The sequence below is a fragment of the Corvus moneduloides genome, chromosome 14 (genome assembly GCF_009650955.1).
Source record: "Corvus moneduloides isolate bCorMon1 chromosome 14, bCorMon1.pri, whole genome shotgun sequence".
Lineage (NCBI taxonomy): Eukaryota > Metazoa > Chordata > Aves > Passeriformes > Corvidae > Corvus > Corvus moneduloides.
Genome location: NC_045489.1, coordinates 19,558,493 through 19,586,485, shown reverse-complemented (window position 1 = coordinate 19,586,485; position 27,993 = coordinate 19,558,493). Strand labels below are relative to the sequence as shown.

The window sequence follows — 27,993 nt, the reverse complement described above, 5'->3', positions numbered from 1 at the left end:
CAGAAGCCAGACCAGGTCTGCAGGTGATAAAATTTTATTACAAAATAGGAGATGGATCAATATTCCTGGGGGAGTTCGGTGGGGGAGAGGGGCTCTTTAACAAACACAGCATTCCAGGAAAAGAAATCTTCCCTCCCCACATTTTCCAGGTCCCAATTTCTTTCCCATTGTGCTCATCTTGGATAATAAAGGATCACCTGGAAGAACCCCCGGAGTCACACAGCACTTTTGGCCTATTTACAGCGATTTTCTCCCCGTTCTCAAACAGAGGTGGGGCACCCACATTCCAGCGTTTGATCCACTCCTTGCAAAGCTTTCCCAAAGTGTCCCAGGGGACCGGGGAGGGAGGGACCGTCGTTTGTCATGAGTGTCACAAGGCTCCACCAGCACCACTCCCCATCTCCCCGGATTTCTCCCCAAAAACAACTGCCCTCGGCCACCAATGCAAACCCAGAGCTGTCCACTCTGTCCATAGGAAAATAAAGGAATAAAAGCCGAGGATTTGCCATGATTTTCATTTTTCAAAACAAAGAAGCATTTGCACGTGAGGACTTTGCATGCAGAGCAGTGGCTGGGTGCTAAAACACTTCTGCCCCTCATCAAATTTTAAAAAAAATATATATATTTATATATTTACACACACAGAGTCCAGGGGAGGACAAGCAGAGGCTGTAGGGAAAAAAATTCCCAAGATTAGCAGGAAAATCGTGTCCAACTCCCCTCGGATTTCAAGCTGCCTGTTGGTGGGTTTGGCTTTGTGCTGGTTTTCAGCAAACTGGTTTTGGGCTCCATCAGCATCACAGGGTGGGGAGAGAGGGGAATTAGGGATGGGAAGAGGCAGAGGGGGGTGAAGAGACCCCTCTGAGAGGGCCGTGGGTGGGGCTGAGTGTGACGCACGCGGGGACCTTGTGCTTTGTGCTTTGGCTCCTGCCTTGGGGAGCTTCAACCACAGGAGGTGCCCCGAAAAAAACCACCCTGGGGCGTGGAGGTTGGTGCTGAGGGCTGGAAAACTGCTCCCACTGTTGGGAAAACCACCCAGCAATTCCATGACCTGTCACCCCCTCCACTCCCACCCTCCCTGGTGGCACGGGAGGCTCCTGGCTCAAGAGCCACAGGAGGAGTCGCCGCAGAGCTGGACCATCGTCCATCCCAAAGCCTACAGCACAACATCGACCGCAAATCCTTCCTGCCCTCCTCTCCTGCCAAACAGAGCGGCGGGGTTGGGGTTGGTTCTGTTTCTCCAAGGAATAGAACAACCAGGAAGCCAGCAGTGACTTTGGCAACAGCAGAGAGGAGTGGCCTCCAAATTCCAGCCACCTGGCCATGCCATGGTCCAGCCTTCCATCCCACACATCAGTCCGTGCGCCACCCGAATTTATCCAAGGAAAAATAAGAGAGGAGGCGGGCGTGGAAGAAATCAATATTCTGTTGGACACAGCAGGCCCGTTATTTGTTCCTGATTTATTTACAACCCTCCCAGCTGCTCTTGGAACTGGCTCTTGTTGTGCCCAAATTTAACCCCTGGAAGGCTTTGGAGAACACGGATGTGCATCCCATGGGATGGGGGTAAGGAGCTTAGGGAGCTGGAGGCGGTGAACCTGTGAGGTAGTCATGTGATTCCAGATTCCACTCTGAACTGCAGGATTTATTGGAATTTGGTTCCCAGATGCTTTTTTCCCTTTTTTGTTTTTCCCCATCTGATGGAATGGCAACAGCACAGGCCCGGTGTGACCAGTGGCCACCGGGTCCTTGTGGGAGGATTTTGGGGAAGGGCACCACTGGTGGATTCTGGGACTCCAGACCTTCAGCAGTGGCTCTTTTGCTGTCCCCTGGGTAGCTTCAAACCCAGGCTGGTCCCCCCAGCGACACCTGAAGTCCAGATTCCTCTTGGAAGCAGAAATGCTAAGGACACAACCATAAAAACCTGACCAGGCAGGGCAGGCGTTGGCAGTCCCACGTGAGGTGGCTGCCAGCAATGGGCTCAGTGGGACACAGGTGACGCTTTTGTCACCTGCTTTTGTGCTGTCCCTTGTTTGAAGGGTGAGTTTGTCACAGGTCTGTTTTTCTATGCCCCCACAGAGACTGGGATTGTCACCCCCAAGAGCCCTGGGCACGGCTCCTGTTCTGGCACGGCACCGGTGCCACATCCATGGTCACACCATGGGACAGGGGTCACATCCATGGTTACACCGAGGGACGTGGTGCCACATCCATGGTCACACCAAGGGACAGGGGTCACATCCATGGTCACACCATGGGACAGGGGTCACATCCATGGTTACACCATGGCACCGGTGCCGCATCCATGGTCACACCATGGGACAGAGTATCAGATCCATGGTCACACCAAGGGATGTGGTGCCACATCCATGGCCATGCCATGGGACTGGCCAAGAGGGTCCAAGTGAGACCTGTCACAGCCAAGCTGTCACATCCTCCTGGACCTCACCAAAGGGGCAAAAACCGTCCCAAAAGGCCTTGAGACATGAAGTCGCTCCGGAGTGACAAATAAATAGCAGGACTGCTGGAAGAAAGCCCTTGGGAATCCTGGCTCTGTCAGCCCGGTGCCACCAGGAGGCTCGTCAGGAGCTCAGTCTGCAATCAGGGCTCGTCTGAAATGAGCTGGGTGGGTTTCAGTCTCTTGTGAAACCAGAGTCGGGGCCAGGCTGGCAGGAGCTCTCCTGCCGCCTCGGTTGATCGCGGCGCGGGGTCATTCCTATGTACAGGTTCTTCCCTGGGAGACGGGAAGAGTTTGAGCTGCTCTCGGAGAAGTGGGAAGGGAGGCGGCTCCTAATTCTGGTGCCTCTTCATGTGCAGGGCCAGGTGGTCGGAGCGGGAGAAGCAGCGGCCGCAGGCCAGGCACTTGAAGGGCTTGGCCCCCGTGTGCTTGCGGTAGTGCCGGGTGAGCTCGTCCGAGCGGGCGAAGCGCCAGTCACAGCCTTCCCACGTGCACTTGTAGGGCTTCTCGCCTGGCCAGGGGACAGCCACCGGTCACACGTGTGCCCAGCCTCCCAAAAACGCCCCCCAGCCTCTGGGACACGCCCAACTTCCTTGGCACTGCCAGGGCTCCCCGCAGCGCTCAGCCCAGAGCCAGCGAGGGACCGCAGACGGAGCTGCACCACCCAGGTCTCGTCCCTCTCCACCCCCTCCCGCTTTGCCTTCCAGTGCTCTCCGAGCTCCTGTGGGATTTTGGAGCATTTCTGGCTAAAAACAACTTCTGAATTAGTTTTTTTTTTTTTAAATAAAAAGCCCAAAATTCCTAAGGAAGGTGGGGGTGGTGGGAGGTGCCAGGAGGAAGATAAGGGCTCTAAATCTAAATTTCAGTCTGAAAAATCTAAATTTTTTTGAAACCTCCATCCAATGTTGGCAGCTGTCCCATCCCTGGAAGTGCTCAAGGCCAGATTGGATGGGGTTTGGAGCAACCTGGTCTGGTGGAAGGCGTCCCTAAAGGATCAGACAGCCTTTAAAGACCCCTCCCAAGCCAAACCATTCCAGGATTCCGTGACCTAACGCTCCACACCTCCAAGTTCCCCGCCAGCAGCTCTGTACACAACGCATTGTGTTTCCCTCAGAGCGTTCAGGTGATGTCATCCCCGTGCCCTCTCCCCCTCCCTCCCAAACACACCCATTCCCAACCCAAATCCATTCAACCGGGCACCTTCCCAGCCAGCTGGGAACTGGGCCGGAAAAGCCCGCGGCCGCTTCCAGCGGGGCCACGGGGCTGAACCCTGGCTGCGGCCCTGTCCCCACGCAGGGCGTGGTGCTCTCAAATATTAGTGCTGCTCTTAACAGCCTGAACAAGCAGGCAGAGTTCAGGGAATGTGCTGACATTCCCGACCTCAAATATTTACCCTTTCCCGGGCCAATTGCCGGGCGCAGCGGCGCGGCGGGAGCGCACGTCCGCACGCAGCACGCGTGCACGGGCATGTGTGCCCTGCCCTGCCGTGCTTCCAGGGATTCCTTCCTGCCCGTGCTTCCCGGGACACCTCCCCATGCTTGCAGGGAGCTCTTCCTCCCACAGGCTGCTCCGCAGATCCAGGGAATCCTGGAATGCCTTGACTTGGAAGCCTGTCATATTGCACTGACATCCAGGAGTTCCTACACCGACTTCCAGGGATTCCTACACCGACTTCCAGGGATTCCTTCCTCCCCATGCTGCCCAGGGAGCCCTTCCTCTCCCAAGCTGCTCCGTGGAATCAGGGAATCCTGGAACAGCTCAGCTTGGAAGGGACCTTAAAGCCCTTCACGTTCCACCCTGCCCAGACCAGGTTCCACCAACTTCCAGGGATTCCTGCACCAACTTCCAGGGATGACATCAGTTTACAGGGATTCCTTCTTCTCCCTGCTGCCCAGGGAGCCCTTCCTCCCACAGGCTGCTCTGCAGAACCAGGGAATCCTGGAATGCCTTGTCTTGGAAGGGACCTTAAAGCCCATCTTCCCCAGGCCAGGTTCCACCAGACCGGGTTCCACCGTGCACTAGATCCAAGTCCTATCCAACCCAGCCTTGGATAATTCCAGGGCTGGGAATGCCACGTTTGGTCAGGGAAGTGAAATCAGCCACAGCATGATCTCCAGTGCTTTGCCCAGATTGGGAAAAGCACAAAACCACGGATGTGTGAACCTGGAGGTGGCAGAGCAGCACGAGCACATCCTGCTCCTCCAAAAACCCCGGGCGCTGCTCCGTGGGAAACAGAGGGGTGTTTTTATGGCTCAGGTAAACACAGCACTTGCAGAGGATTTACAAGGACTTGGTGGGGGTTTTACGGGACTTGGGACGTGCCAAGACAAAGGTAGGGTTTGCCCAAAGTAGGATTTTCCCCAAAGTAGGATTTTCCCCAAAGCAGGATATTCCCAAAGGCAGGATTTGCCCCTTGCAGCTTTGTCCCCTCCAGGTCACCTGGCTGGGTCAACCCCACCAAGGCCCTTTGCTCCCAAACAATGCCAGGTTGATCTCCAGGATAGAAGCCCAAGGTTTCCCATTGTCCCAGGTTTTCCATTGTCCCGGGAGCTGGCTGTGTCTCCCAGGACAGCACGGCAGGGCGGGCTCAAACAAAGGATCCAAGGTGGCATTCCCGGCCCCGGGGGTTTATATTTAATCTCACAATGGCACCCAGGAAATGAATGGTGGCTCCAGGAGAGGAAAACACCCGGCCCCTGGCAACGGGAAACCACAAGGAAAGAGCTCCCAGATCATGGATTTCTCAGGCAGGGAATGGGAGAAGGGACATTTTTAACCCTTTGGATGATGGAGCTGAGGCAGGATTTGGGGTGAGTCCTTGCTCTTGCAGCTCTGGTGATGAGCTCAGCGAGGCAAAGCAAAACGTGAGGCTTAAAAACATTGGATGCAGAGATCCCGGGCCTGGGTTGTACGATGGCTCTGGATTGGATTCCCTGCTTTTTGCTCATCCCACACCCCCATCAGTTCTCCTGACCCCTCAGCTCACATCCTCCCTCACCTCTCCGCCCTTCCCTCTCACAGGAGGGGAAGGGAAGGAGGCAAAGCCACTTGGATTTCCTCCTTGATCACTGGGAAACTTGGAAAAACCAGAATTTTACTGGATTTCAAACCCAGTTTGGAAGTTTTCCTGGGTACATCTTTATATGTGATGGGTAAGGAGGTGCCCAATGTCCTGGGCACGGAGCTAAACCCTGTGCTCCCAACCAGAAGGGACAAGAGATGTTTAATTTAATTTTAAAGCCCTGATTCCAGACTGTGATAAATCCCTATCGGCACCCAGCTCTGGGACAACATCCTTCCTGTTCCTTTCTTCCACCCCTTCCGTGCTCTTTTCCAGCCCCTTCCTCCCCAGCCCCTGCCAAAAAAACATCGTGGCTCACCCACAAAGCGAAATTCTTTGTTTGAAGGGCTGATAAGGGGAGGAAGGAACGGAGCCAAGAGCAAGAACCAATTCCCAGCCGCAGAGCAGGGTTTGGTCGTTGTTCATAAAAAAGAGAAGTGAACTCTGGGCCCAGCTTAATTGCTCTCAGTAAAGATCAGCCCTCCTATAAAAGAGATTTATGAGGGCACTGATGGTTCCTGGACTACCTGGGGATCTGATAAGGTTTCAGGTATAATAAATGCCTTAATGAGGGCGCTGGGGCTTGAATGCACGGCACGAGTGTCACGGAGCTGGGATCGGCCCAGGGGAGCTGAGCAGGAGCTGCTCCGTGCTGGGGTCCCTGTCTGCACCATGGCACCCTCGGGAATGAGGGCACAGCCCAGCCCTGCACGGATTGGGAGCCCTTCTCTGGGTGGGTTTGGAGGGAGTGGTGCCCAAGGAGACACGAGGGGTTCCCCCCTCTCCTTGGGAGCTCTGACACAAAAGAGATGCCCCGGTCTCCTCAGAGGTCCCAAACGTGCAACACAGGCCTTCTGCAACCTTCCTGGAGGGTCAGCAGGATCAGCCCCGGGTAGGATTTGGGACATCTCAAGGGAAGAGCTCAGAGCGACAGAAAAGCACAGAATCAAGGAACAAATCAGGTCGGGAGGGACCTTAAAGCTCATCTCACACCACGGTAACTCCCACTGTCCCAGGCTGCTCCAAGCCCCAATGTCCAGCCTGGCCTTGGACACTTCCAGGGATCCAGGGGCAGCCACAGCTGCTCTGGGAAACCTCTTCCAGGGCCTCCCCACCCTCGCAGCCAGGAATTCCTTCCCAAAATCCCATCTCTCCCTTTTGGGGGGGTTTGGTACCTGAGGCTGGCAGCACTTCCTGGAGCTGCTCTTACCTGTGTGAGTCCTCTGATGTGCCTTCAGGTGGGAGCTCTTGGTGTAAACCTTTGAGCAACCTGCAAGGACAGAAAAAAACCACAATTTCCCTGTGAGAAAGGGGCCCTTGCTCAAAAAAACCCTGGTGTTTGAGGTGAGAGACAGAGCTGGGCCATGCAAATAAGTCTGGCTTGGGCTCAGTATTAACTAAAGAGCGTTTGCTCTGAGGCAGACAGACTCGAACACCTTCTCCTGCCACCCATGGGAATTGTGCTGGGAAACAGTGGGGGAAGGATCAAGCACAGAGGTTCAAACCCCTTTTTCCACCAGCAGGATGAAAACCCTCGATTCCCCCCCCATTTCTGGTTTTGTGCTGCCCTTTGTCTCCCTGGATTCCAGTCACAGCTGATATCACTTTGCAAGGCTGGGTTTTGTAACAGCCCCGGCCCAGCAGATGTGGTACAAATGTTCCAGGAAGGAGGAAAGAGCCAGGGACAGTCACAGCTTGGCTTCCAGGTGCCAGAACAGAGCCAGGGACAAGTGTTTTCACAAGATCAGCAGGAACAGGTTTAATCAAAGACAGGGTTTAACAGAAACACCAGGGCTGGGGAAAAGTTCCAGCAGCAGGTGTCTCAAAACGAGTTGGGTTTAATTGCTCCCAGGTTTCAGCTGGACAAAGCTTAAGGAAGCCTCTGCTGCCCTTTCTGGCCCTGCTGCTTTGTGTTTTGACGAGGACGTTCAAATACGAATTTGAATTTTTATCACCTGCACAAGCAGCACGGGGACATTTTTCATCCCAGTGTTTCCACCCAGCTCAGAGGAGCTTCTTGCCCAGGATCAGCAGGACAGGGCCTGTCCTGCTCAGGACGGGCAGAAGCTGCTTTTCCCCTCCTGGGATCATGGCTGGAGACAGGACCTGGAGCAGGCAGAGCCTCTGGGCTGACCTCCAGCCGCTCCCATGCCATGGAAAGAGCCCATAAATCTCACAGGAGGCAGTTAGGAAGTGACTTTCCTCATTCACACACCCCCATGGGAAAACTGTTTGCTAATCCCCAACTGGTCAGCACTGGGGATCAGCCCAGGAAGTGGGAGGTGTGTCCTGGCTCCAGGAGCGGTGATTTCCAAGCCCTCAGACTGCTCTCACTGGGATCTCTCAGTGGGATTTGCTTCCCTGATGTGTGTCATGGAATCCCAGATGGTTTGGCTTGGAAGGCAGGATCACCCAGTGCCACCTGCCACGGCAGGGACACCTTCCACTATCCCAGGCTGCTCCAAGCCCCATCCAGCCCAGCCTAGGAGACTTCCAGGGATCCAGGGGCAGCCAGAGCATCTCTGGGCTGATCCCCAGCTTGAGGGCTTGGATCAACCTGGGATAGTGGAAGATGTCCCTGCCCATGGCAGGAGGTGGCATGACATGGCCTTTAAATGTCCCTTCCAATCCAAACCATTCCGTGAGTGCCCTTCCACAGCTCCTGATGCAGCCACGGCAGGACAGCACCGGGACATTCAGCTCATTGCCTTTGGAAGATCAGAGCTGGGGCTACAGAGAGAGTCTGGGTCTCCTTGGGGGAATTCCCTGCTGGTTTTCCACCCGCTGTGAGACAGAGGGAAAGGAAGGGTCAGTGGGAATGGCAGAGTGGCTTCACGTGGCTGCTTGGGGTTGGGAGAGACCAGAGCGAAGCAGCAGCCCAGGAGCAGATTCCCAGGTGCAGATTCCCAGGAGCATCCCTGGCCTTGCAGGAGCTCTCTGCCTCTCTGAGTTGCTTTTGCCAGAGTGTAAAGGGAGAGGGAAGGGGACAAAACAGGAACCGCACCATGCTGGTGGGATCAACCTCTTCTACTCCCTCCCGCTTCCCTGGGGCTCCATCCACAGCTCCATTCCAAAAGGGATCTCAGATTATCCTCCCTGGACACCCCCACCCATCCTCGGGGTGCCAAGAGCCCCTCAGAGCCCACCATGAGCACACCTGGGTAGTCACAGTGGTGGATCCTCCTCTTCTCCAGCTCGGGGTTGTTGCGCCGGTTGTACTTGGGGGGCTGCATCACGATGTGCCCCTGGGAGAGGCCCCCGATGCCGTTGGGGACTGGGGGGATCTGGGACGACTGGACCAGCTTCAGTCCAAAAGTGGCCTCGTAGGACGGCGGGGGAGAGATGGTGTTGATGAGCTCGGGTTGGTTCTCGGGGCTGCCGGGCTGCGAGTTGGGGGGCGAGGGGGGCAGAGTCACCCCTGGGGCGGGGTAGAACTGCCCGGGGATGTTCCCGAAGCTTCCCTGTCCCTGGGCCACGTGCGGGTACTGCTTGAGGGGCCCTGCTGGCTGCACAGGTCTGTGGGCCACGCTGGCCATGGAGCCCGTGGACATGGTGACCCCGCTGAGGCAGCTGATGGCCGTGGTGCTGCTGCTGGAGGAGGACGCCAGGGTGGGAATGTCGGCGCCGGCACCGCCCAGGGGCAGCTGGAAGAGCTGGGACTGCTGCGGGTGCGCGGATAACGGGATCTCCGCGGGCATCTCCTGCTTGATGAAGATGTTGTTGACCGCCACCGACTGGGGCATGCTGAACACGCTGGTGAAGTCAGGCAGCGTCTGCGTGGGGCCGGAGGCGGACGAGCAGGGCTGGGAGAAGCCGGTGCCGGGCTCGGTTTTGATCTGAGGGAAGGGGGCCATGGATTTGGGGGGCCGGTAGAGCCCCGTGCGCAGGTGCGTGGTGTCCGGCAGGATGACGTTGATGTTCACGCTGTAGGGCGTGGAGCTGGGCTTCTCCGTGGAGAAGAACTCGTCCACCACCGAGGCGCTCTCCCGGCGGTACTTCTTGTCCGGGAGCATCGGCATGGGCGGCACCTCGCTGGACAGGTACTTGTCCATCTCCGAGCGTGCCTGGGGCAAAAACACGGACACGGGAGCTGGGAAAGGTGACCTTGACACCCAGTGGGGGGTGGCCAACGTCCAGCGGGGATTTGAGCAAGCAGGAAATGGAGGGAGCAGCAGGAACGGCCCAGGAAGCCGAGCTGAGGTGATTTAGCTCCGGGTCTGACTCAGCCAGACTCCCCAGGGCTGAATCAGCGGCCTCTGCCCCACTTCCCCCCTCCCTATCTCCCTGATAACAGCGGGCAGCCAGGGAGAGGATGCAGGTAGGACACAAATCACACCTGATAAAGGGGAAGCAAGCTTTGGCTACAAAGCCTTGGCCACACAAGCACCGGGAATGGGATGAATCCAGCCAGGATCACACCTCAGGTTGGATCTGCAGCCCACCTTGGACACGCTGGCTCTGGTCTCCTTTAAACTCAGCAGCCTGAGGAGTGTTTTATTCTGGGCCAGTCTCTTTAATGAACTGAGGAATTCTAGGACAATATCTTTAATTAATTGGGAATAATTTGGGCCTAGAAATCTAAGTGATGTTGCCACTTACTCAATGGGTTCTGAGCCTAAAATGGGAACAGTTCCTGCCTTCCTGCCTCACCTGGGCAGTGACTCAGCCCTGGCCTAACCTTTGGGTTAGTTTTGGTTTTACAGAGCTGTTTTTACAAGCCTGGCTCCTCCAAGCTACCAGAACCTCTGGCTCCGGTTCCTTCCCCTCCTGGTTCCCGCCTGCTGTGGCATCCCACTGGATCCAGGCCCAACAATCCAGCAACCTGATGGAGAAATCCTCGAGGAAATTCATCTGCTGGCACTGGGTGACTCAGGTTCTGCTCATTGTGGTGGCAGATCCCAGCACTGAAGCCCTTGTGCAGAGCTCCAACCCTTAATTACATGGTTCTCCAAGTGTCAAAGCCCTCGGAGCCTCATTCCAATGGAGAGCAGCTGGAAAACCACCAGGTTTCCCTGGCGGAGCCCGGAGCGCACTCCAGGAGCAGGAGCCGAGCTCAGCCCACGCCCTGAGCCGAGGTTTCCAGCCCTGAACCGTGTCACCAGAGTGCCATGGGCCAAAGTCGGCCCTGCTGCCACCTCAGGGCTCTTAACAAAGCTGGGAGGGAGCCAAGAGATTTCCTCACCCTTTCCAGGGAAAGGATCACGGAGCTTCCAGCTCGTTCAAAGAGCCTTTGCACCTCTGGGAGCCGTGCTGGCAACACATGGCTGAGCTGGCTGTCACCCAGGCACGGGGACAGCCACAAATCCACCCTGTGCCACTCGGGAAGGAGCTCAGGGAGGCCAGGCTGGGAAGGGCCGTGCTGGGACTGGTGTGTGTACACACCGTGCTGGGAGCCCTATGGAATCAGGGAATTGCTGTGCTTGGAAAAGACCTCGAAGGTCATCGAGTCCAACCGTGACATGTCTGTTCTCGTCGAACGTGGAGGTCCTGGAAGCTGCTGTCCTGGTTAAAGGAAGCTCAAGCAGCTCCTCTGGACAGGGAACCCTGGCTCAGGCTGAGCCCAAAGCTACTCATGGAGTCACAGAATATCCCAAGCTGGAAGGGACCCCCAGGGATCATCCAGTCCAGCCCCTGGTCCTGCACAGACACCCCAACAGCCCCACCCTGGGCATCCCTGGCAGAGCTCCTGCAGCTCTGGCAGCCTCAGGGCTGTGCCCATTCCCTGGGGAGCCTGGGCAGTGCCCAGCACCCTCTGGGGGAAGGACCTTTCCTGATATCCAACCTAAACCCCTCCCTGGCCCAGCTCCAGCCGTTCCCTGGCTCCTGTCCCTGGTGCCTGCCCTCCCTCTTTACCCTGAGGCATCAGCAGGAGGCAGGGAAAGGACCTGGGTCCCCTCATCTCCATTCCATCCTCATGGAGAGCTCCAACCCCGATTGCCTCCCTGCTCCCCGTGGTGCCCAGCGCGGGTTCCCTCCCTCGGGAGAACCAAAGCCCTGGAGCCGAGCCCTGGGCACTCCTGGCAGCCAGGCTGGCACAGGCCGGGTTCCCTTGGGAATCAGCTCACCTCGGGCGCCTCGGGATGCCGCACATTCCTGAGCAATGAACGGCCCCACTTGGCAGGAGCAGGGGCAGGGCAAGGTGCTGGGTGCCTTTTCCTTCCACACTTCCCTTATCTCGGGCATTTCACTTTCTCACCTGCAGTTCCCAAGGGAAGGTCCTTCTGCCACAGGGACCGGGCAGGAATACAAACGTGGAGAGGTGTGGAGCTCAGAGGGCCTTTCCAAACTAAAGGATTCCATGCAGGGCCCGAATTTCGGATCCCAAATCTGGAGACCCCCTATCCTCTGCCTGTGCCGTGTTTGGTGTCACCCAACCTCCCTCCCTCCATGACCACCCCTCCCTGCAGAGCACAGCCTTTTCCCAGTTTTTTCCATTAAAAAACCACAGTAATTCCCCTTCAGGCTCCTGGAGAAAGGGGTGGTGAGGGACACCAGCCTGGCCCCTCTGCTCTGTGTGTGTGTGCAGGACCTGGACAACAACAGTTCCACCCCATGGAATTCTCCACTACGCCACAGTTGTGCAGGAATCCCAAGCACCATCGTCTTTCCCACTGGGAGAAACGGGAAGTTTTTGTTTGTGGCCCAGAAACGCCTGGAAAACACTGCCTGGCCAGGTGCTGGCACCTCTGACCCCAAAGCACTTCCCAGCCAATGCCACATCCACATCCAGTGGCTGAGGGAGCTGGGAAGGGGCTGGAGAGTTCCTGAGGGAGCTGGGAAGGGGCTCAGGCTGGAGCAAAGGAGGCTCAGGGGGGACCTTGTGGCTCTGCACAAGTCCCTGACAGGAGGGGGCAGCCGGGGGGGTCGGGCTCTGCTCCCAGGGAACAGGGACAGGAGGAGAGGGAACGGCCTCGGGCTGGGCCAGGGGAGGCTCAGGGTGGATATTGGGGAAATTTTCTCCAAAAAGGGTTCTCCAGGCCTGGCTGGAGTCCCCATCCCTGGAGGGGTTTCACAGCCTTCTGGACGTGGCACGTGGGGACAGGGGCCAGTGGTGGCCTTGGCAGTGCTGGGGAATGGTTGGGCTGGGTGATCTTAGAGGGCTTTTCCAAATTAAACCGTTCCATGATCCTACAAAGTCGTCAGTGCAGCTGAGGTGACCCAGTGCCACTCCAGCACTCGGGTGCCCTGGCTGTCGCTCCTGGCTCCTGTCACAGGCGCTGGGATGCAGCCCGTGGGGACACACAAGCCATGGCGGTGGCAGTGACGCGCTGGCACGGGGGACTGGCAGAGACGGAGGGACCTGTCCTGGCTGCCAGCGGGGATGGAGGGAGAAAGTGGGAATGGGAAGTGGGGAATGTCCCAGCTCAACCTCTTGGAGACTTCTGTGATTCCTGTCACCAACGGGAGCAGGAGGATGCAGGGGAAGGAACGAGGGAAGCCACTCACCTCCAGGATGAGCGGTGGCATCCGCTGGTCCATCCTCATGGGGTGCAGCTGCAGGAGGCAGGGCTGGGTTAGTGGGGTGTCCTCCCCAGCTTGGCCACCCCAAAGACCCCCCTCAAAAACCCCTGGCCAAGGAGGGCAGCACCCCCCAGAGCCTCCCACAGCCTCCCAGAGCCCCCCAGGGCCTCCAGGTGTCCCCCCTGCCACCGGTGTCTCCTCCCACCCCACACCCCGTGACATGGAAGCAGCTGGTGATTGCCCACCATGGGTTGGTGGTTGCCCACCATGGGTTGGAGCTTGTCTGAGGAGGAACAGGGAAGCCTCTTTGGAAAGAAGAGACAAACGGGAAGTACAGAGCACTCCCGAGGAAACTGAGGCACGGCACCTGAAATCCCCTTTATCACCCCCATACAGATGACAATGTGCTCACAAATGTCCTGCACCTCTCCCTTCTCCTGCCTCCACCTCTCCCAAATTCCCACAGAGGGCTGAGGGCTCTTCCCACATCCCTCAGACCTTTCTCCAAGGTCAGTGCTCCAGACAGGCCACCGTCCTCCAGCACCAAGCAGAGGGGAAGAGATCTGGGATTTCTCCAAATCCCAAACCAGCATTTACCAGCCTCCTGTGGGCTCATCCTCACTCCACATCCTTCCCCTGCTCACTTCCAGTGTGTCCCTCTTCTCCACAACCACCCGGTTTCACCCAAACCTCTCCCATTCCTCCAGTCCAACAGGACCCTGGAAAAGCCTCCCGTCCCCTCCCAGTTTGGGATGGTCACTGAGACCAGCACAGGCACAAAACCAGCACAGGTTTCCCTCTGGCACACAGAAAACCAGGAAAACCAACTCAGTGGACTGAGTTTTCCCATTTTTTGAGGTGTTCATATCCTGGGATTGCACCTAAATGGAGAATGTTCCTTGCAAGGCCACAACAGACCAGAGGTCCCAGAGGAGGGATGTCAGCAGGCTGGGAATGCTGAGAGCTGCCATCCCTGGAGATCCATGGGCTCCACGTGGCCATGGAAGCACGAGGAGATGCTTAAACAAGAAATCTCCTGGGCTTTGGGGTTGAAGGCTGTGTCCCATCACTGGAAGAACCACTGGAAGAAGCTCCTGCGTCCTCCAGCCAAGCTCTTCCCCAGGTAATCCCAAGCCTGCAGGGGAGTTCCAGGTGCTGGATCCTCTTTTTGGGATGAACCTCAACTGGAGACCAACAAAGCCTCTGCTCTGCTGGCTGTCTCCAAGCCCTGTCCAACCTGGCCTGGGACACTTCCAGGGATCCAGGGGCAGCCACAGCTTCTCTGGGAAGCCTCTTCCAGGGCCTCCCCACCCTCCCAGCCAGGAATTCCTTCCCAATATCCCATCCAAACCCATTCTCTTTGACTTGAAGCCATCTTTACGTGGCCAGGAAGGGAAAGCCAACACGAAACTCCTCTCGCACAGCCAAAGCACTGCATTCCAGGGGGATTTCCCCCCCGGAGTCACACAAGTTCAACCCTGGAGAAGCATCTCCTCAATTTGCCAGGGAAAAGAAACCAAAATAAAAATGAGAAGGAAAAGGCACAAACCAGTACTTTGTCCACTCCAGTAAGGCCACTGGACACCAGTTTGTGTCACTGGACCAGCAGTGTAACACTCAGCACACCCAAACCTGGCGACCAGAATTCCCTGGAGGATGGGCTAACCTCAGGAGCAGCCCCTGGGAGAGCTGGAGGATGTGAAGCCCCCAGCCCCAGTAAAACCAGTGGCTCGATGAAGAGGGCAATGCCATCCCAGCTCTCCGGAGTGGATTCTCCAGTGGCTCAGAGGGGTGGGCACGAGACCCTCCACCCCTGCCCGTTCCCATAAATCCTGCAGGAGCCTGGGAGCCCTCTATCCCTGGATCAGCTGTCCCAGGCCAGGGGAGCTGTTATCAGCACCGAGATCGATTCAAGCAGAGTCCAACACAAACATTTCTTGGCAGGCCCCAGCTAAACCCGGATTAACCACGAGCACGGAGAGCTGGGCTGGGGCTGGCGGGGCGGGGGCGGGACGTGGCTGTCCCTGATTAAACACCTCCTAATCCGCAGGTGATAAATGACAAACGGCAGGAGGAACATCAGGTGCTGTCAGCACCCGAGCAGCGCCAGGGCACGAGGAGGGAAATCAGTGTTTGCTAAACAGGCAACGAGCTCTGAAGGTGGCACAGGGAGGGGCTGGCACAGGCGGGGGGGGTTTCATCAGCCCTGAGCTCCCTCCTGCCTGGCCAGAGCTCCCATTCCAGCTCCCAGATGGGAGATTCCTTCTCAGCTGGATGCCAGGCTCCTGCTCACAGGCAGCCCCCGCTGTGGTGCTGTCACTGCTGCAAAGAGCTTTGGGGACGGGGGGGCAGGAGGAATGTCACCTGTGTCCAGGCAGGGCAGCCACGAGCAGCCAGCCCCGGGGTTCAGCATCAGAAGGATGCAGAACTGCTGGAATAAATCCAGAGGAGGCCACGGAGCTGCTCCAAGGGCTCTGGAGCCAGGCTGGGAGAGCTGGGGGTCCTCAGCTGGAGAAGGGAAGGATTCAGGGACACCTCAAAGCCCCTTCCAGAGCCTAAAGGGGCTCCAGGAGAGCTGCAGAGGGACTGGGGACAAGGCATGGAGGGACAGGACCCAGGGAATGGCTTCCCAGTGCCAGAGGGCAGGGCTGGATGGGATTTTGGGAAGGAATTGTTCCCTGGGAGGGTGGGCAGGCCCTGGCACAGGGTGCCCAGAGCAGCTGGGGCTGCCCCTGGATCCCTGGCAGTGCCCAAGGCCAGGCTGGACATTGGGGCTGGAGCAGCCTGGGACAGTGGGAGGTGTCAGGGTTGGACCTGGGTGAGCTTTGATGCCCCTCCCAACCCAAACCGTTCCTAGGTGGGGGTTCAGGGAATGGGGGAACAGCCGGACACGGCTCCAACGGGAAAGGGGGGCCTGTCCCCGGCACCAGGGACCCCGGGAGCACAGGTGTGGCACAACGGTCGTGCCACAACCCAGCCTGGGCTCTTTCTCCTCCGTGCACCTGCACGAAACTCCAGCCTCCGAGGGAATCAGCAAACAATGGGCAGGATAATCATCAATCAACCCCCCTGGCACGGCCCTGGCAGTGCCCCTGTGCAGGCTCGCTTTATAAATAGCCTGTATTTATATCCAGATTTGGTTCAATATCAGTGTTTATTGTCTCCTGGTTAAATATTGACCTGGGTAAATATTTGTCCCTCTGATCATTTGGGTTTGATACCGACCTGGATCGACGTTATTTTCTGTTTGTTCCTCAAGTCTCCTGGAACTCTCTGTAAAACGGGATTAGCAAAGAAAGCCCCGGGACTCTTCCTTTCAAGTGCCCAACGTTTGGCTGCCGTAAACAACAAAGCCGAATCCCGGATGGAATCTGAGCTCCCGTGGGAATGTGCTGGGCCCAGGAAGGCCCTGGATGAGCTCCCCTGCTTGCTCAGAACAACTCCAGGATGCGGCGCTGCCTTCAAAGCATTCATGGGTTGTTTGGGTTGGGAAAGACCTCTGAGGTGATCAAGTCCAAGGTTTACATCATCCACTCCAGACATTTCCCCTTTCCCTGCAGCAATTCCCTGCCAGGCCACAGATAAAGGATGTGAGCTCCTCATCCTGCCCAGACCTGGGGGTTCAGAGCAACTCCAGGGTGAGGGGCTGCCCTCGAAGCATTCATGGATTATTTGGGTTGGAAAACATCTCTAAGGCGATCAAATCCAACCTTTACATCTTCCAGCCCAACAGTTTCCCCTTTTCCTGCAGCAATTCCCTGCCAGGCCATGGATAAAGGGTGTGAGTCCCCCATCCTGCCCAGACCTGGGGGTTCGGGGTGCTGGGGGTGTCCCAAAGCCACCTTTACCTGCTGTGAAATGCTCCCAGGAGCACAGGGAGATGGAGACGCCCCAGATCCCTTTGGGAGCAGAATCCACCCCCTCACTGTCCCTGCACACGGAGGGTGCTGGGGGTGCTCAGCCCCCTGGGGTCACAGCTGTCCCCAAGGGCTGTTGGGGTGTTTAAAATTCCCGAGTTTTGGCCACCTGGGAAGTGGTGGAGATCCCTGCTGAAATCCCGTGCCCAGGGAGGAGCCTGGCAGAGGCGTCCCTCCCCGAGCTCTCCAGCTTCTGGAGCAGGACATGGATCCTCCCTTCTCCAGGTCTGTGCCCATGGATGGCCCAGGAGCTCCTGAGGGTTATCCCAGTGCTCCTTCCTGCCCTGTGTTGCAACTCCCCGAGCCAATACCGACTTCCCAGCATCCAGGGAGGCCGGGAATCTCCAGCCAGGCAGCCCCATTCCCAGACTCACTGACTGTGCTCGCAGTTCCTTCCCTCCGGCAGCTGATAAAGGCTCCCTCCGAGGCAATCCAGCTCAGGTATTTATTACTGGGATCATGCCACAATCCCAAAGGCCAAGGGAGCCAGGGAAAACACCCTCAGCCAGCTCCAAGGTCAAGGGGCTGGAAGAGGAGCAGCTGGGAACAGCCAGGCTCCAGCAGCAAACAGAAGCCTTGCCAAAAATAAAGGTTTGAATCCATCATTGGACTGAAAAAACCCAAAACCTTGGAGACACGGAGCCTGGAGCGGGAAGGGAAAACCAAAGGAGCTTCTCCAGATGGGAGGGTGGGAGGTGCCATGTTGGCACTGGCGTTGATCCACATTTTTGGGGTTGATCCCACTTCTGCAGAACCACCAAGAGCCGCCTCAGCACCGGATGGAGCTGGAAGGAAGGGGGGAATCAGGGATGGCCTCTCCCCTCTCCCATTGCTCCAACGCGGTGTGAGGACAACTCTCAAAGCGTGGGGAGGGAGGACATGAGGATTTAAGGGAGCTGGACCTCCACAGCTTCCAGGATATTCACACTCCATGATTTCTGAGCTGCTCCTGCTCAGCAAAGGCTGAGGTGGAGCCCCTGAAAGGCAAGGGCAGGTTTTCCATCAAAGCTCCTGGAGGCCAAGCTGGGCTGACTCCTGGTGTGAGCTGCTACAGCCCCTTGGATGGTTCTTTGGGAGAAAGGGAATGATCTAACACCCTTTCAACTCCTGGAAGATGGGGAGGCTTGGAGCTGCTCCAGCCCCAGCCAAAGCACGGCGGGACTCAAGGAACCCTGGGTTACACAGCACAAATCAGCGCTGGATTTGGCATCAGCCAGGAGCAGGGCCCTCCCTGCAGCTCCATTGCTCCTTCTGGACCCAGCTCCATCCCAGGCCACCCTCTCCCTGACTCTTGGATGTCACCAGGATGACCTGGACAAATTTATCCACCTCTTCCTGGCCACAGGACACCAGGATTGTCTTTGAGCTTTCCAGTTCCCCCAGTCACACATCCCTGCCCTAAATCCTGAACATGCCATGGGAGAGGCTTCGGAGCTCCCAGGGATCCCCCCCAGCTGGTGGGATTCACTCTGCCTCCCTCAGTCCCTGTGGAAGCTCAGCTCCTCTCCAAGGCAGCACATTCCCAAGGACTGACAATGGAATGAGTCACCAGCTGCTTGCCTGGGCTTGTGGAGCCCTCCTGGCATCCAGATCCCACCAAACAGGCCACAAATCCTGTTCTTCCCAGGAAACCACGGGGCAGACCCCGGGCAAGGTCAGGTTTCACATGCAGACAGCAAATCCCACCATCCCTGCGGCCCCAACTTCCTCCCAGAGCAGTTGGGAGCACAAACCAAACCCCTGAGGCAGGTGGGAACGCTGGGCTGGGCCAACTCTTCTTCCAAGCTTGAACTTCCCCAGGCCGAGAAGATTCTGCCAAAACAGGGACTGAGGGGGACGCTGGAGCAGATCCATTCCTGCAGCCCCCATTCCTACAGCCACGTGTCCCATTCTGAGTATTTTGTGGGATCGTGGAATGGTTTGGGTGGGAAGGGACCTTAACCATCACCTCGTTCCCCGCCCTGCACCAGCAGCGGCCTCTGTGCTCCTGGTGTTGGCCTGGGAGCAGAAATCCAGAGTTTCCTCCAGATCCAGGGCCTTCCACGTTTTCCCTGTGTATAAAGGAATCCCCAGCTGCTGTTTATTAAGGGAGGTTGATTATGGCCAATAACAGCTCCCAGAGAAGGCTCCGAGCCCTGGAGAGGCTCCAGTGGGAGCATTTGGGAGCCTGGGCAATGCCAGCCCTGGGAAACACAAGGACTGGGACACTCCTGGGGTCCCCGAGGGGATGACAAACCCCCAATTAATGGCTTTGAGTTTCTCCCACGCCGCAGAACCACCAAACCCCCAAATGTTGGAAGCCGCCCAGAACAAAATGCTCGGAAATGGTTTGAATGAGCAGCTGGGGAGATGTTCTGGTATTCCCAACAAATCTGGGGCCTTTCCACAGTTCAGGACACCAAACCTGCTCATTGTGAGGAATTGTAACATATCCAGCCATTCCCAGGTTCAGCTCCCCGAAATATCCCTGAGGAGCAGCAAAATGAGGATTTTGTAGAGACAACATTAAAATATTTGGGGTAAATAAATACACAACCAAAAAACCCCCACGGGCTGGATGGGCTGGAGAGCATCCACATCCTCTGGCCTGTCCAGGATGGGTTCAGATCCATGAGACAAAGTGCCTCAGGTGTGAGGGATGTGATAAGGGATGGATACTATGCCGGGGTTCGGGATAAACCTTTGTTTTCACAGCAGCTACACCGGGGTGAATTCCTTGCCATTCCCCTCTCCCGCTTGCACTGAAAATCCTACAAACAGCGAGGTGCTGAAATGCGGTTTAATAGCCGCAAATCCTGCTCTGGGTGGGAACGTGAAGGTCCCTCCCCACCACACTGAGAAAACCTTAATTTTCCAAGAATTCTCGCAGCATTTCTGAACTCAGTGAAAGATTCTTTGTTTGAGTTTCAAGCCGAGCTCGAACGGGGCTGAAGCTCTTTGATGTGGTAAACAGCCCATGGGGTTTTTTTGGAGGGTTTTCATGCTAGCTCAAGTTCTGAGAACATCTGAATTGTAAACACGAGTTCTCCAATCCCCAGAGCCCGGCGGGACCCTGTGACTCCGGGAATTCGCCAATGGAGCACGAGGAAAGCAAACACTGCAATCGAGCTCACAAGACGCTCGTAAGTGCGATTATTTGCAGTGGATGGGTTGGATAAAAGAACTCAGTGGAGCAGGGAAGGAGAACAAAACAGCGCCGGGAGGTGACCGAACAGGTTTGAGAGGGGGAAAACTCCCGGGCGGTGATGCACGAGCCAGAAATGCATTCCCCAAAGGCCGGGCAGTGAGTTCAGGCGGCGTGGTTCGCTCCCCACACACCGCTCGGGAGCGGCGATGGAGGGAAATGCGCTGGATCGGAGCGCCCCGCTCATCCCCGCCTTCCGCAGGTTCCCAAAAAGGAAAAACCACCGGGCCACAGGCGCTTTTCCAGCTGAGCCCAGCGGAGGGCAGGTGGCGGGGAGGAGGATGAGCACGGCACACCTGGAATCCCTGTCCCCTTCCCGAGGCAGACTTCCCGCAGGAGAACAATCAGTCTTTGTCCCACACCGGGACAAAGCCGCGGCGCTCCGCAGCTCAAAGTTCGGCCGAGCGATTCCGGGGAGCTGTTCCACGCTGCTCCTCCTTCCATCCCGCTCCTCACTCCCTCCTGCACCCACCCGGGGAACTCCAGGAAAATAAAGTAACGAATATTGAGGATGAACCCCCCGAATTTCCCGCGTTTTGGCTCACTGGGTTTATCCTGCTGCCTCTGGAGTCGCTCAGCCATGGGACCAACCCCTGACACAGGGGTGGGCTGGGGATTCTCCTGAGGGTCTTCCTGCAAAATTAGCGGGATAAAGGGATCCTTTCTGGGAATCTACCCCAATTCCCTGTGGCCCTGCAGACACCTGCCAGGCACAAAGCCCATCAGACTTGCAAATCCACAGGCTGGTCCCGAAAACATCGGGATCAGCTGATCCCAAAGCAAAGCAGAGGGAAGGATCCCTCCCTCTGGAGATCCCTCATGCAAGGCTCAGCCCCACCAGCTCCCAAACCCATCCTCGTGCCAGAGGGATCAGCTGTGCCCATTCCTCCTTGCCCGGATTTAACTTCCCATCTCTCCCACGCCATTCCTGCACACCCTGGAGCCTGCCTGGGCTGCCAGCACCCTTTGGAAACAGATTTTGCACACTTCCATGGAATTTCTGAACCCTTCTCCAAAGCCAGGAGGATCTCCAAGGGCAGAACATCCATGATTCTCCCCCCAGCATTTCATTCCAGGTCCAGAGCAAAATTCCAAAGTCGCCATCTCCCCTTTCCCTGCAGAAAAGCCAAATTTATTCCCTGCCTGCAGCTCCTGGGAGCCCAAGGAAATGAATCATCCCCCGGGAGCTGTGCCGGGCACTCCAACATCTCTCCTAATAAATAAAGGAGATTTATTTATGGCAGGCAGGGCTCTCCTGGCCCTGGCCAGGACCCACCACCCTGGTTCCAGCTGGGCTGTGCAAGGCGCTGGAGCACCAAGGAGCAGGAAAAGCCATCCCTGCTCCAAGGGACAGCCACCCTCAGGCCACCACAGCCACGTTCACGACCAGGATGTGGCACCAAAGGAGGTGCAGGACGTGGCACAGGGACAGGGCAGGACTGAAACAGCTCCTGAAAGCCGGAGCATTCCTAAAACTGCTGGATCCGGCTTCTCCTGTGATCCAGCAGCAAAATCCCTGCCAAGACGAAGACAGAGGAGCACCACAGCACTTCCACCCTGTCCCACCATTCTTTCACACTGCTGGAAGGGTCTGGGAAGGGCCAGTCCCGGCACTGAGGATGGGGAGTGCCAGGAAAAGCTCTGGGAACGGCACTTTCCTGATCCCATCCGATGTGTCCAGGAACCTCCCAGGTGCCCGAGGTGTTTTATTCCTCCTGAGCCTCTGACCCAGCCCGAGGGAGCCGAGGACAGGGTGAGGAAGTGCCCGTGGGGCAGGAATCAGGATCAGGGAACACAAAGGGAGCCCTTTGCTGCTGTTCCTCAGCCTGCACCCAAGGAAAATCCCTTTCCACACTCAGCAGGATCTTCCCTGTTTCCCACAGCAGCCTCAGCCCCACTGGGAGCTCACCAGCCCCACCACAACTGCCCCGGGGCCTGGCACAGGCAGGAAGGGGTTAAACCCAGGGCCAGGCTGGGGCTTTGTCCATCTCTCTCTTCCCAGCAGCTCCTTCGCTCTCTCAACAACCTCCAACAGCAGAATTCCCGGCTGGAGCCACGGAGACAGGGATTGCCTTCCCAAATCCTCGGAGACAGGGATTGCCTTCCCAAATCCTCGGAGACAGGGATTGCCTTCCCAAATCCTCGAGGATCCTCAGAGCCACCTGCCCACAGCTACAGGGAAGCCTGGAGGAGCCAATTCCTGCCCTGTTCTTCCAGGCCCTGCGTGATGCCGGGATGCTCCTCCAGCCCCAGGTGCCCGGGAACGCTGTGGCAGCCAGGTGGGAGCAGGGATAAATCCCACAGGCTCCTCACTCATCCCGGGAACCCGACAGCCACACAAAGGGATCGGCTCCTCCTCTCCTGAAACGTTCCCTGGACATGCCCCTTGCTTTTGCTTTTTATTATAATAATATTATTAATATTATTCTTGGTATTTTATTATTATGATTGTATTATTATTATTATTATTATTCCCTCCAGCATCCACCTCTGGAGATTTCAAGAAGAAAATGCTTTTTCTGGCTGATCTGACTCAAATCAGGAAGGAAAACTTTCCTCTCACAAGCGCTTTTCCCTCCTCTTTTCTCTGCTTTTTTAACTCGGGGCCGGGTGGTTGGAAAAGCCAAGGAAAGGGAAAAGCTGACTGGAAATTCCACAGAGGACCTGAGGCAGATCCAGTAAAATTTTTGACAGCAAAGAGATCCCACCTGAAAAGCAATTTTAGGGGGATATATGGCACTGGCACTTCGAAACCACGGAGATAATTTGCTCCTGCCTTTTCCCGAGCCCGGGCAGCCGGAGCAGCGGGAATTGCTCCGAGCTGGAGCCTGACAGGTCACAGCCTTTGGCACCAGCCTCGTCAAACTGATAAAAACCCTCTGGAGCAAAGGCTTCCCAGCCCTGCGGCCTTCCAGCTTTTCCACCCTCCAGCCACGGCTCCCACAGCGACACAGCCTCTGGAATCCGCTGGGAGAAGGGGGCCAGAGCATGGAAAACTCCTCCCCGGGGATGTGGGGTGCAGCCCGGGGCTCTCAGGGTGTCCCACTCATGGTCCCGCTCCCTGGGTGGGTTTGGGGATCCGTGGGATCTGCTCAGCCCCATAGTCCCAGGATCCCTAAAGGGTCACAAGAGAGTCACTGGCAAAGGGGTGACACCTCCAAGGCCACCCCTCCGCTGCCACCACCCCAGAGCAAAGTGAGATCAAACCCCCTTTTCCTTGGAAGAGCAGCAAAGACTGGGGGGAAGGTGTCTCCAGCCACGGGTGTCCCCCTGAGACGGCTCAGGGCTGGCCACGGCCACACTGCCCCACTGGTCACGGCCCCGCTGCCTCATCCCCCCCAGATGGAAAAAGGAAAAAAGCCAAGCTCAGCCTCCCCAGCCCGTTTTGGGGAGGTTTGGAGGGAGCTGACAGCTTTTCCCCCTGGGAAGGCCCCAGAGATAATCCCCAGCTTTCCAAGAGCCACCACCCCGCTTCTGATCCAGGTAACCCCAATCCTGGCACAGAGGGGCAGGAAGATCGCAGGGGAAGGAGGAATGGTCCCCAGTTTGACCCCACATCCATGAGCACTGCTGGCAGCCCCTGTGGATCCCAGACCTCCAGGAAATCCAGAGATGCAGACCTGGCCTTCGCCTCCCTGTGAGGGCCAGAGCCCCAAAATGGCCCTTGGAACATTGGTGACATGGGGACAAGGGAAGGGGCAGTGGACACACAGCCCCAAGCCCTGGCTGGTGCCACCCCTGCTGGCAGTGCCCTCCCGGGGGTCTCCGGAGGAGCAGAACCGGGGTGGGGGTCCCTGCGTGTCCCTGGAGCCGGGGGCCGGAGCATTCCCGCCCGGATCAAAATGGCGCTGGGGCCGTGGGGCTCGGGGTTAATCATTATCCCGGGCACCCCGCGCCCCACGGAGCGGGAAAAGGGGGAAACCTCGGCTCCAGGGTGGGGCTGGGCCTGCCTCAGCCTCCTTCCCACTGGGAAGAGCGGCTGGAGGCTCTGTGGTGGGACACGGAGCCGCGTCCCCCTGGCTGGGGTGGGCAGCAGGGCCCAGGATAGGGCTGGGCCTGCAGGAACATCCCAAAGCCACTTATCCAGGTCTTTATCTAGGGGGAATGCTGCCAGGGAATCTCGAGGAGCATTCCTTCCCCGCCGTGGCGGCGGAAAAATACAGGGAATAAAATAAAATGGAAAAGAAGGTCCCGTTTCTCGTCCGGCACACGCGGGCACAGCAATCCCAGGGCCCACGTCCTGTCCTTGCCAGTGGGAGAGCCCCTGGACACCCCTCACCTGCCAATCCCAGGGGCCAGGGATTGAACCCTGGAGTGGGAGCAAAGCCCACACGGACGACGAGGAGCTTTGAAGGCAGACAGGAGGCAAAAAAACCCAACCCCAAAACTCCCAAACGAAACCCAACACGCCCAGGAGGAAAGCCGGCGGAGGGGGAAGCGGGAGCCGACAAAGCCACGGAGGTGTCGCAGCAACGACGGGAAAAACAAAGCAGAATTCAGCCCAAATCCAGGGGTTTTTCGGGAGGCTCCGCGCACCTGAGCGGGTGGAAGCGGCCCCTTCCCAACGCTTACCTGCGCCAGGTCGGGGGGGTTCTCCAGGGGCCGGGAAGGGGCTTTGATGTCCTCGAAGACCGGGGTGTCCTCGTGGGGGTCCCCGGACATGGTGACGGGTTTGAGCGGCGCCAAGACCGCGGCGTCCACCAGCCCGCTGCTCATCCCCCCGCGCGGGGACGGGCCCGGCCCGGAAAACGGGGGGAAAAGGGGGAAAAAAGGGAGGGAAAACAAGGAAGGGAAAGGGAAAAAAAAAAACAAAAACCCTGAGGCGAGCCGGAGCGAGTTGCGCGGGTGGGAGGCCGGTGCCGGGTCGGGAAGGCTTTACCTGGCCGCGGGAGGAGGAAACGCCAACCTGGAAGCGGCGCAGGGGTGTGGAGCCAATCAGGCTCCCGGCGGTGGCCCCGCCGCGGCTCCAGCGGGACACCCGCACATAAAAGGGCGACAGGGTGGCCGGGAGCTCCGGGAGGGAGCCCGGGAAGCGCCAGCACCCCGGGATTTAATCCCGGCCCTAAGGCGGGAGCTCCGGCAGCAGGTGTGCTCTGACAGGGAGCTGGGGGAGCTCCGGCAGCCCGGGACTCAAAGCTCGACCCCAAGCTCTGTCACCAGCCGTGCTCTGACGGGGAGCTCGGGAAGCTCCCACACTCCAGGATTTACCCCAATCCCAAACCTGAGCGGGTACCCAGGAGCTCCAGGATCACCAGCTGTGATCCCACAGGGAGCTCAGGAAGCTTCGGCACCCCAAGATTTGATCCCCAATCCCAAACCCAAGCTCCGTCACCAGCCGTGCTCCCACACGGAGAGCTCAGGAAGCTCCAGCACCCCAGGATTCAATCCCAATCCCAACCCCTGAGCCCTTCCAGGAGCCTCAGCAGCCCCGGCACCTGGGCAGCTCCAGCAGCACCAGGATGGAGGGATCAGTCCCCAGTCCTGAGGCCTGAAACCCCCCCCAACTGGGCCACTGTCCCCAGACTGAGTCCCCTGCACTGAAACAAGGGGGATATTCCAGTTTTTTTACAGACGTGGGTACTTTTCCATGAGAAAATGCTATTTTTTCCATGAATGGGTCACATTTTGCACCAAATCTAATTTTGAGAGGAGATTCCTGGTTGCTCACACTTCTCATTCCCAGGGAGAAAAAGGGAAGGATCAAAACTAAAAGGGACAAACCCCGAAGGAAAAGAAAAGCAGCAGCTGGAAAAGCAACAGACAGGGAGGAGGGCACAGGGCTCATATGGAGACACCAGGCAACTCTGTTTGGGTTTCCCTTTTGGAAAGGAAGGAGTGTAAAAATCCAGAGATACAAGGGAATAAAAATCACCTTTCTGGCAAAGAACTTAAAAAAAAAAGCCATCCTGCTCCAGATAATCCAGCCCCAACAGTCCCAAGCCCGTCCCCAAGGAGGAGCCTGGATCCTCCCCCTCTCTGTGTTCACCCATCCCAAACCAGCCCTGGATTCCCCACTTCCCTGTGTCTCCCAGGCTGGATCCCACACAGGGATGCTGCTGTCACCACCTTGGGGACATCCCAGCACCTCCAGGGGACCACAGGAGCAGGGGAAGGAAGTGGGGGGGCCAAGGCTGCTCTGTGCCCCTGGCCAAAGGGAAAGCAGCCGGAGTGCTGCCAGGGAAGGGGAATGCCTGTTCCCATGGGATTCCTGCCACCCCAGGGGCTTCACAGCAGCCACGTGAGACCTGTGACCGCTCAAAGCAGGAGCCACGGCAGAGGTTTGGTGTCACAGCTGCCACCCCCACACCGGGGACCGAAAACAGCTGGGGGGGCTGAGCATCCCGGAGTGTGGAGCTTGTGGAGCCCTTGGGAAACGAGCTCAGGCCTTGCAGGGTTTTGTGTTCCAGGGAAGCTGTGCTGCTGCTGGAGCACCCACCAGGGCTCCCAGGGGATGCCAGGGACAGCAGATGTGTCACCAACCCTGCAGGACCACGCATGGAAAGAAGAAAGTTTACAGTGAGGGTGGGGAGGCCCTGGCACAGGGTGCCCAGAGCAGCTGGGGCTGCCCCTGGATCCCTGGCAGTGCCCAAGGCCAGGTTGGATACTGAGGCTTGGAGCAGCCTGGGACAGTGGGAGATGTCCCTGCCATGGCAGGGGTGGAATGGGATGAGCTTTAAGGTCCTTTCAACTGAAACCATTCCACGATTCCAAGATAAATTATGCAAACCAGAAGAGTTCCCTTTCTCTCCATCCCATCCGCAGCACCGGGACTGGGTGAATCCCATTCCTGGAGCGGGGCTCACGCCAGGCTGCGCCTGCCCAGCAGGGATCAATCCACGATTTCCCAAGGCGGAGCTGCCTCTCCTTGCAGGGATGGGCCGAATCCAGGCAGTGCCCTTATCTGCCCCGGGAGAACGGCCTTGAGCCCATCTCTGCCTCCGGCACTTTGCCCCGGGGGGGCCCCGCCGGTCCCGTTGTGTCCCCACGTGCCGCCCACGATGGCACGGAGATAACGGCGGCTCCCCGTGACCCGGCCAGCAACCCGCTCCCCTCCCGACGTTCCTCACGTTTTCCTCCCTCATTCCACGCGGAATTCCCTTCTGAAAAGCCGGCACCGAGAGGCTGGAGGGGGTTTGGGAAGGGGGACCCTGTGCAGGGAGGGATGAAGGGGCCGCAGGGAGCTGAAAGGGGGTCCCAACCCAGGGGCTGGGGCTGCTGGGGGTCGGTGAGGGAGAACTGGGGAGCCAGCCCGTGATCCCAGCGCTCTGGGTCCACGGGAATGGTGGGGAAGGACAGCCAGGTCCTCCTCTCGCGAGGGAGCAGGAGACAGGAGGTGAAGCCCCGAGTTACAGACTTGAGCTAAAAGGCAAGAAAGGCGCCAGATTTTGAGGAAAGCTGGATCAGGTTGGGAAGCAAACCTCAGCTCCCTGTTCCCAAATCATCCCAGGCACAGCCAGAGGCACCTCTGGCCTGCCCCCGGCATCCCCACGACCACCCTCAAGGCTGGCTCCCAAGAGCCACCACTCAGGGTCCCAGCCCTGCCGGGTCCCACAGCACATCCCACCCGGGAGGTGGGGGCTGGGGAAGGGGCCAGGCCCCGGCTGGAGGTCCCTGGCCCGGCTTTCCTCCTGCAGCAACTCTTCCCCACCCTGCTGCCACCCCAAACGCACCCCAGAGCGATGCCGGAGCACCCACCTCTCTCGGGGCCGTGGTGGACATCCCCGGTCCGCTCTGCCTCTGCCTCCCTGGGGCGAGCCCACCCCGGATTCGGGCCAGGAGCTCCTGGTTGGGCCGGGTGCTGCTCGGATCCCTCTGGGCAGGGGGACACCCCGCCCGCCTGTCCCCACGCCCGGCACACAAAGGTCTGCAGAGCTGCCGGAGCAGCCCCGCGCCTCCCCCGCTCCCCCACAGA

The 27,993-nt window shown here is 58.0% G+C and overlaps 1 protein-coding gene and 1 long non-coding RNA gene across 3 annotated transcripts; one reads left to right on the top strand and one right to left on the bottom strand.

Annotated features, from left to right (window-relative positions):
• Positions 1-18: 18 nt before the first annotated feature.
• On the bottom strand, positions 19-27,955 carry LOC116451069 (Krueppel-like factor 5). 2 transcript variants are annotated; one of them, XM_032124201.1, is made up of 5 exons: positions 27,777-27,955; positions 12,966-13,013; positions 8,677-9,583; positions 6,730-6,789; positions 19-2,969 (listed from the first exon to the last, which is right to left on the bottom strand). In XM_032124201.1, the coding sequence occupies exons 1-5, from the start codon at positions 27,798-27,800 to the stop codon at positions 2,791-2,793; spliced, it is 1,218 nt and encodes a 405-aa protein (XP_031980092.1). In that variant the 5' UTR covers positions 27,801-27,955; the 3' UTR covers positions 19-2,790. The 2 variants fall into 2 exon arrangements, with proteins under 2 accessions (XP_031980092.1, XP_031980091.1); XM_032124200.1 differs by lacking the exon at positions 27,777-27,955 and adding an exon at positions 24,654-25,396.
• LOC116451070 lies at positions 20,032-20,598 on the top strand. Its single transcript, XR_004243080.1, has 2 exons — positions 20,032-20,112; positions 20,284-20,598. It is a non-coding gene; the product is annotated as an uncharacterized LOC116451070 (long non-coding RNA).
• Positions 27,956-27,993: the final 38 nt, after the last annotated feature.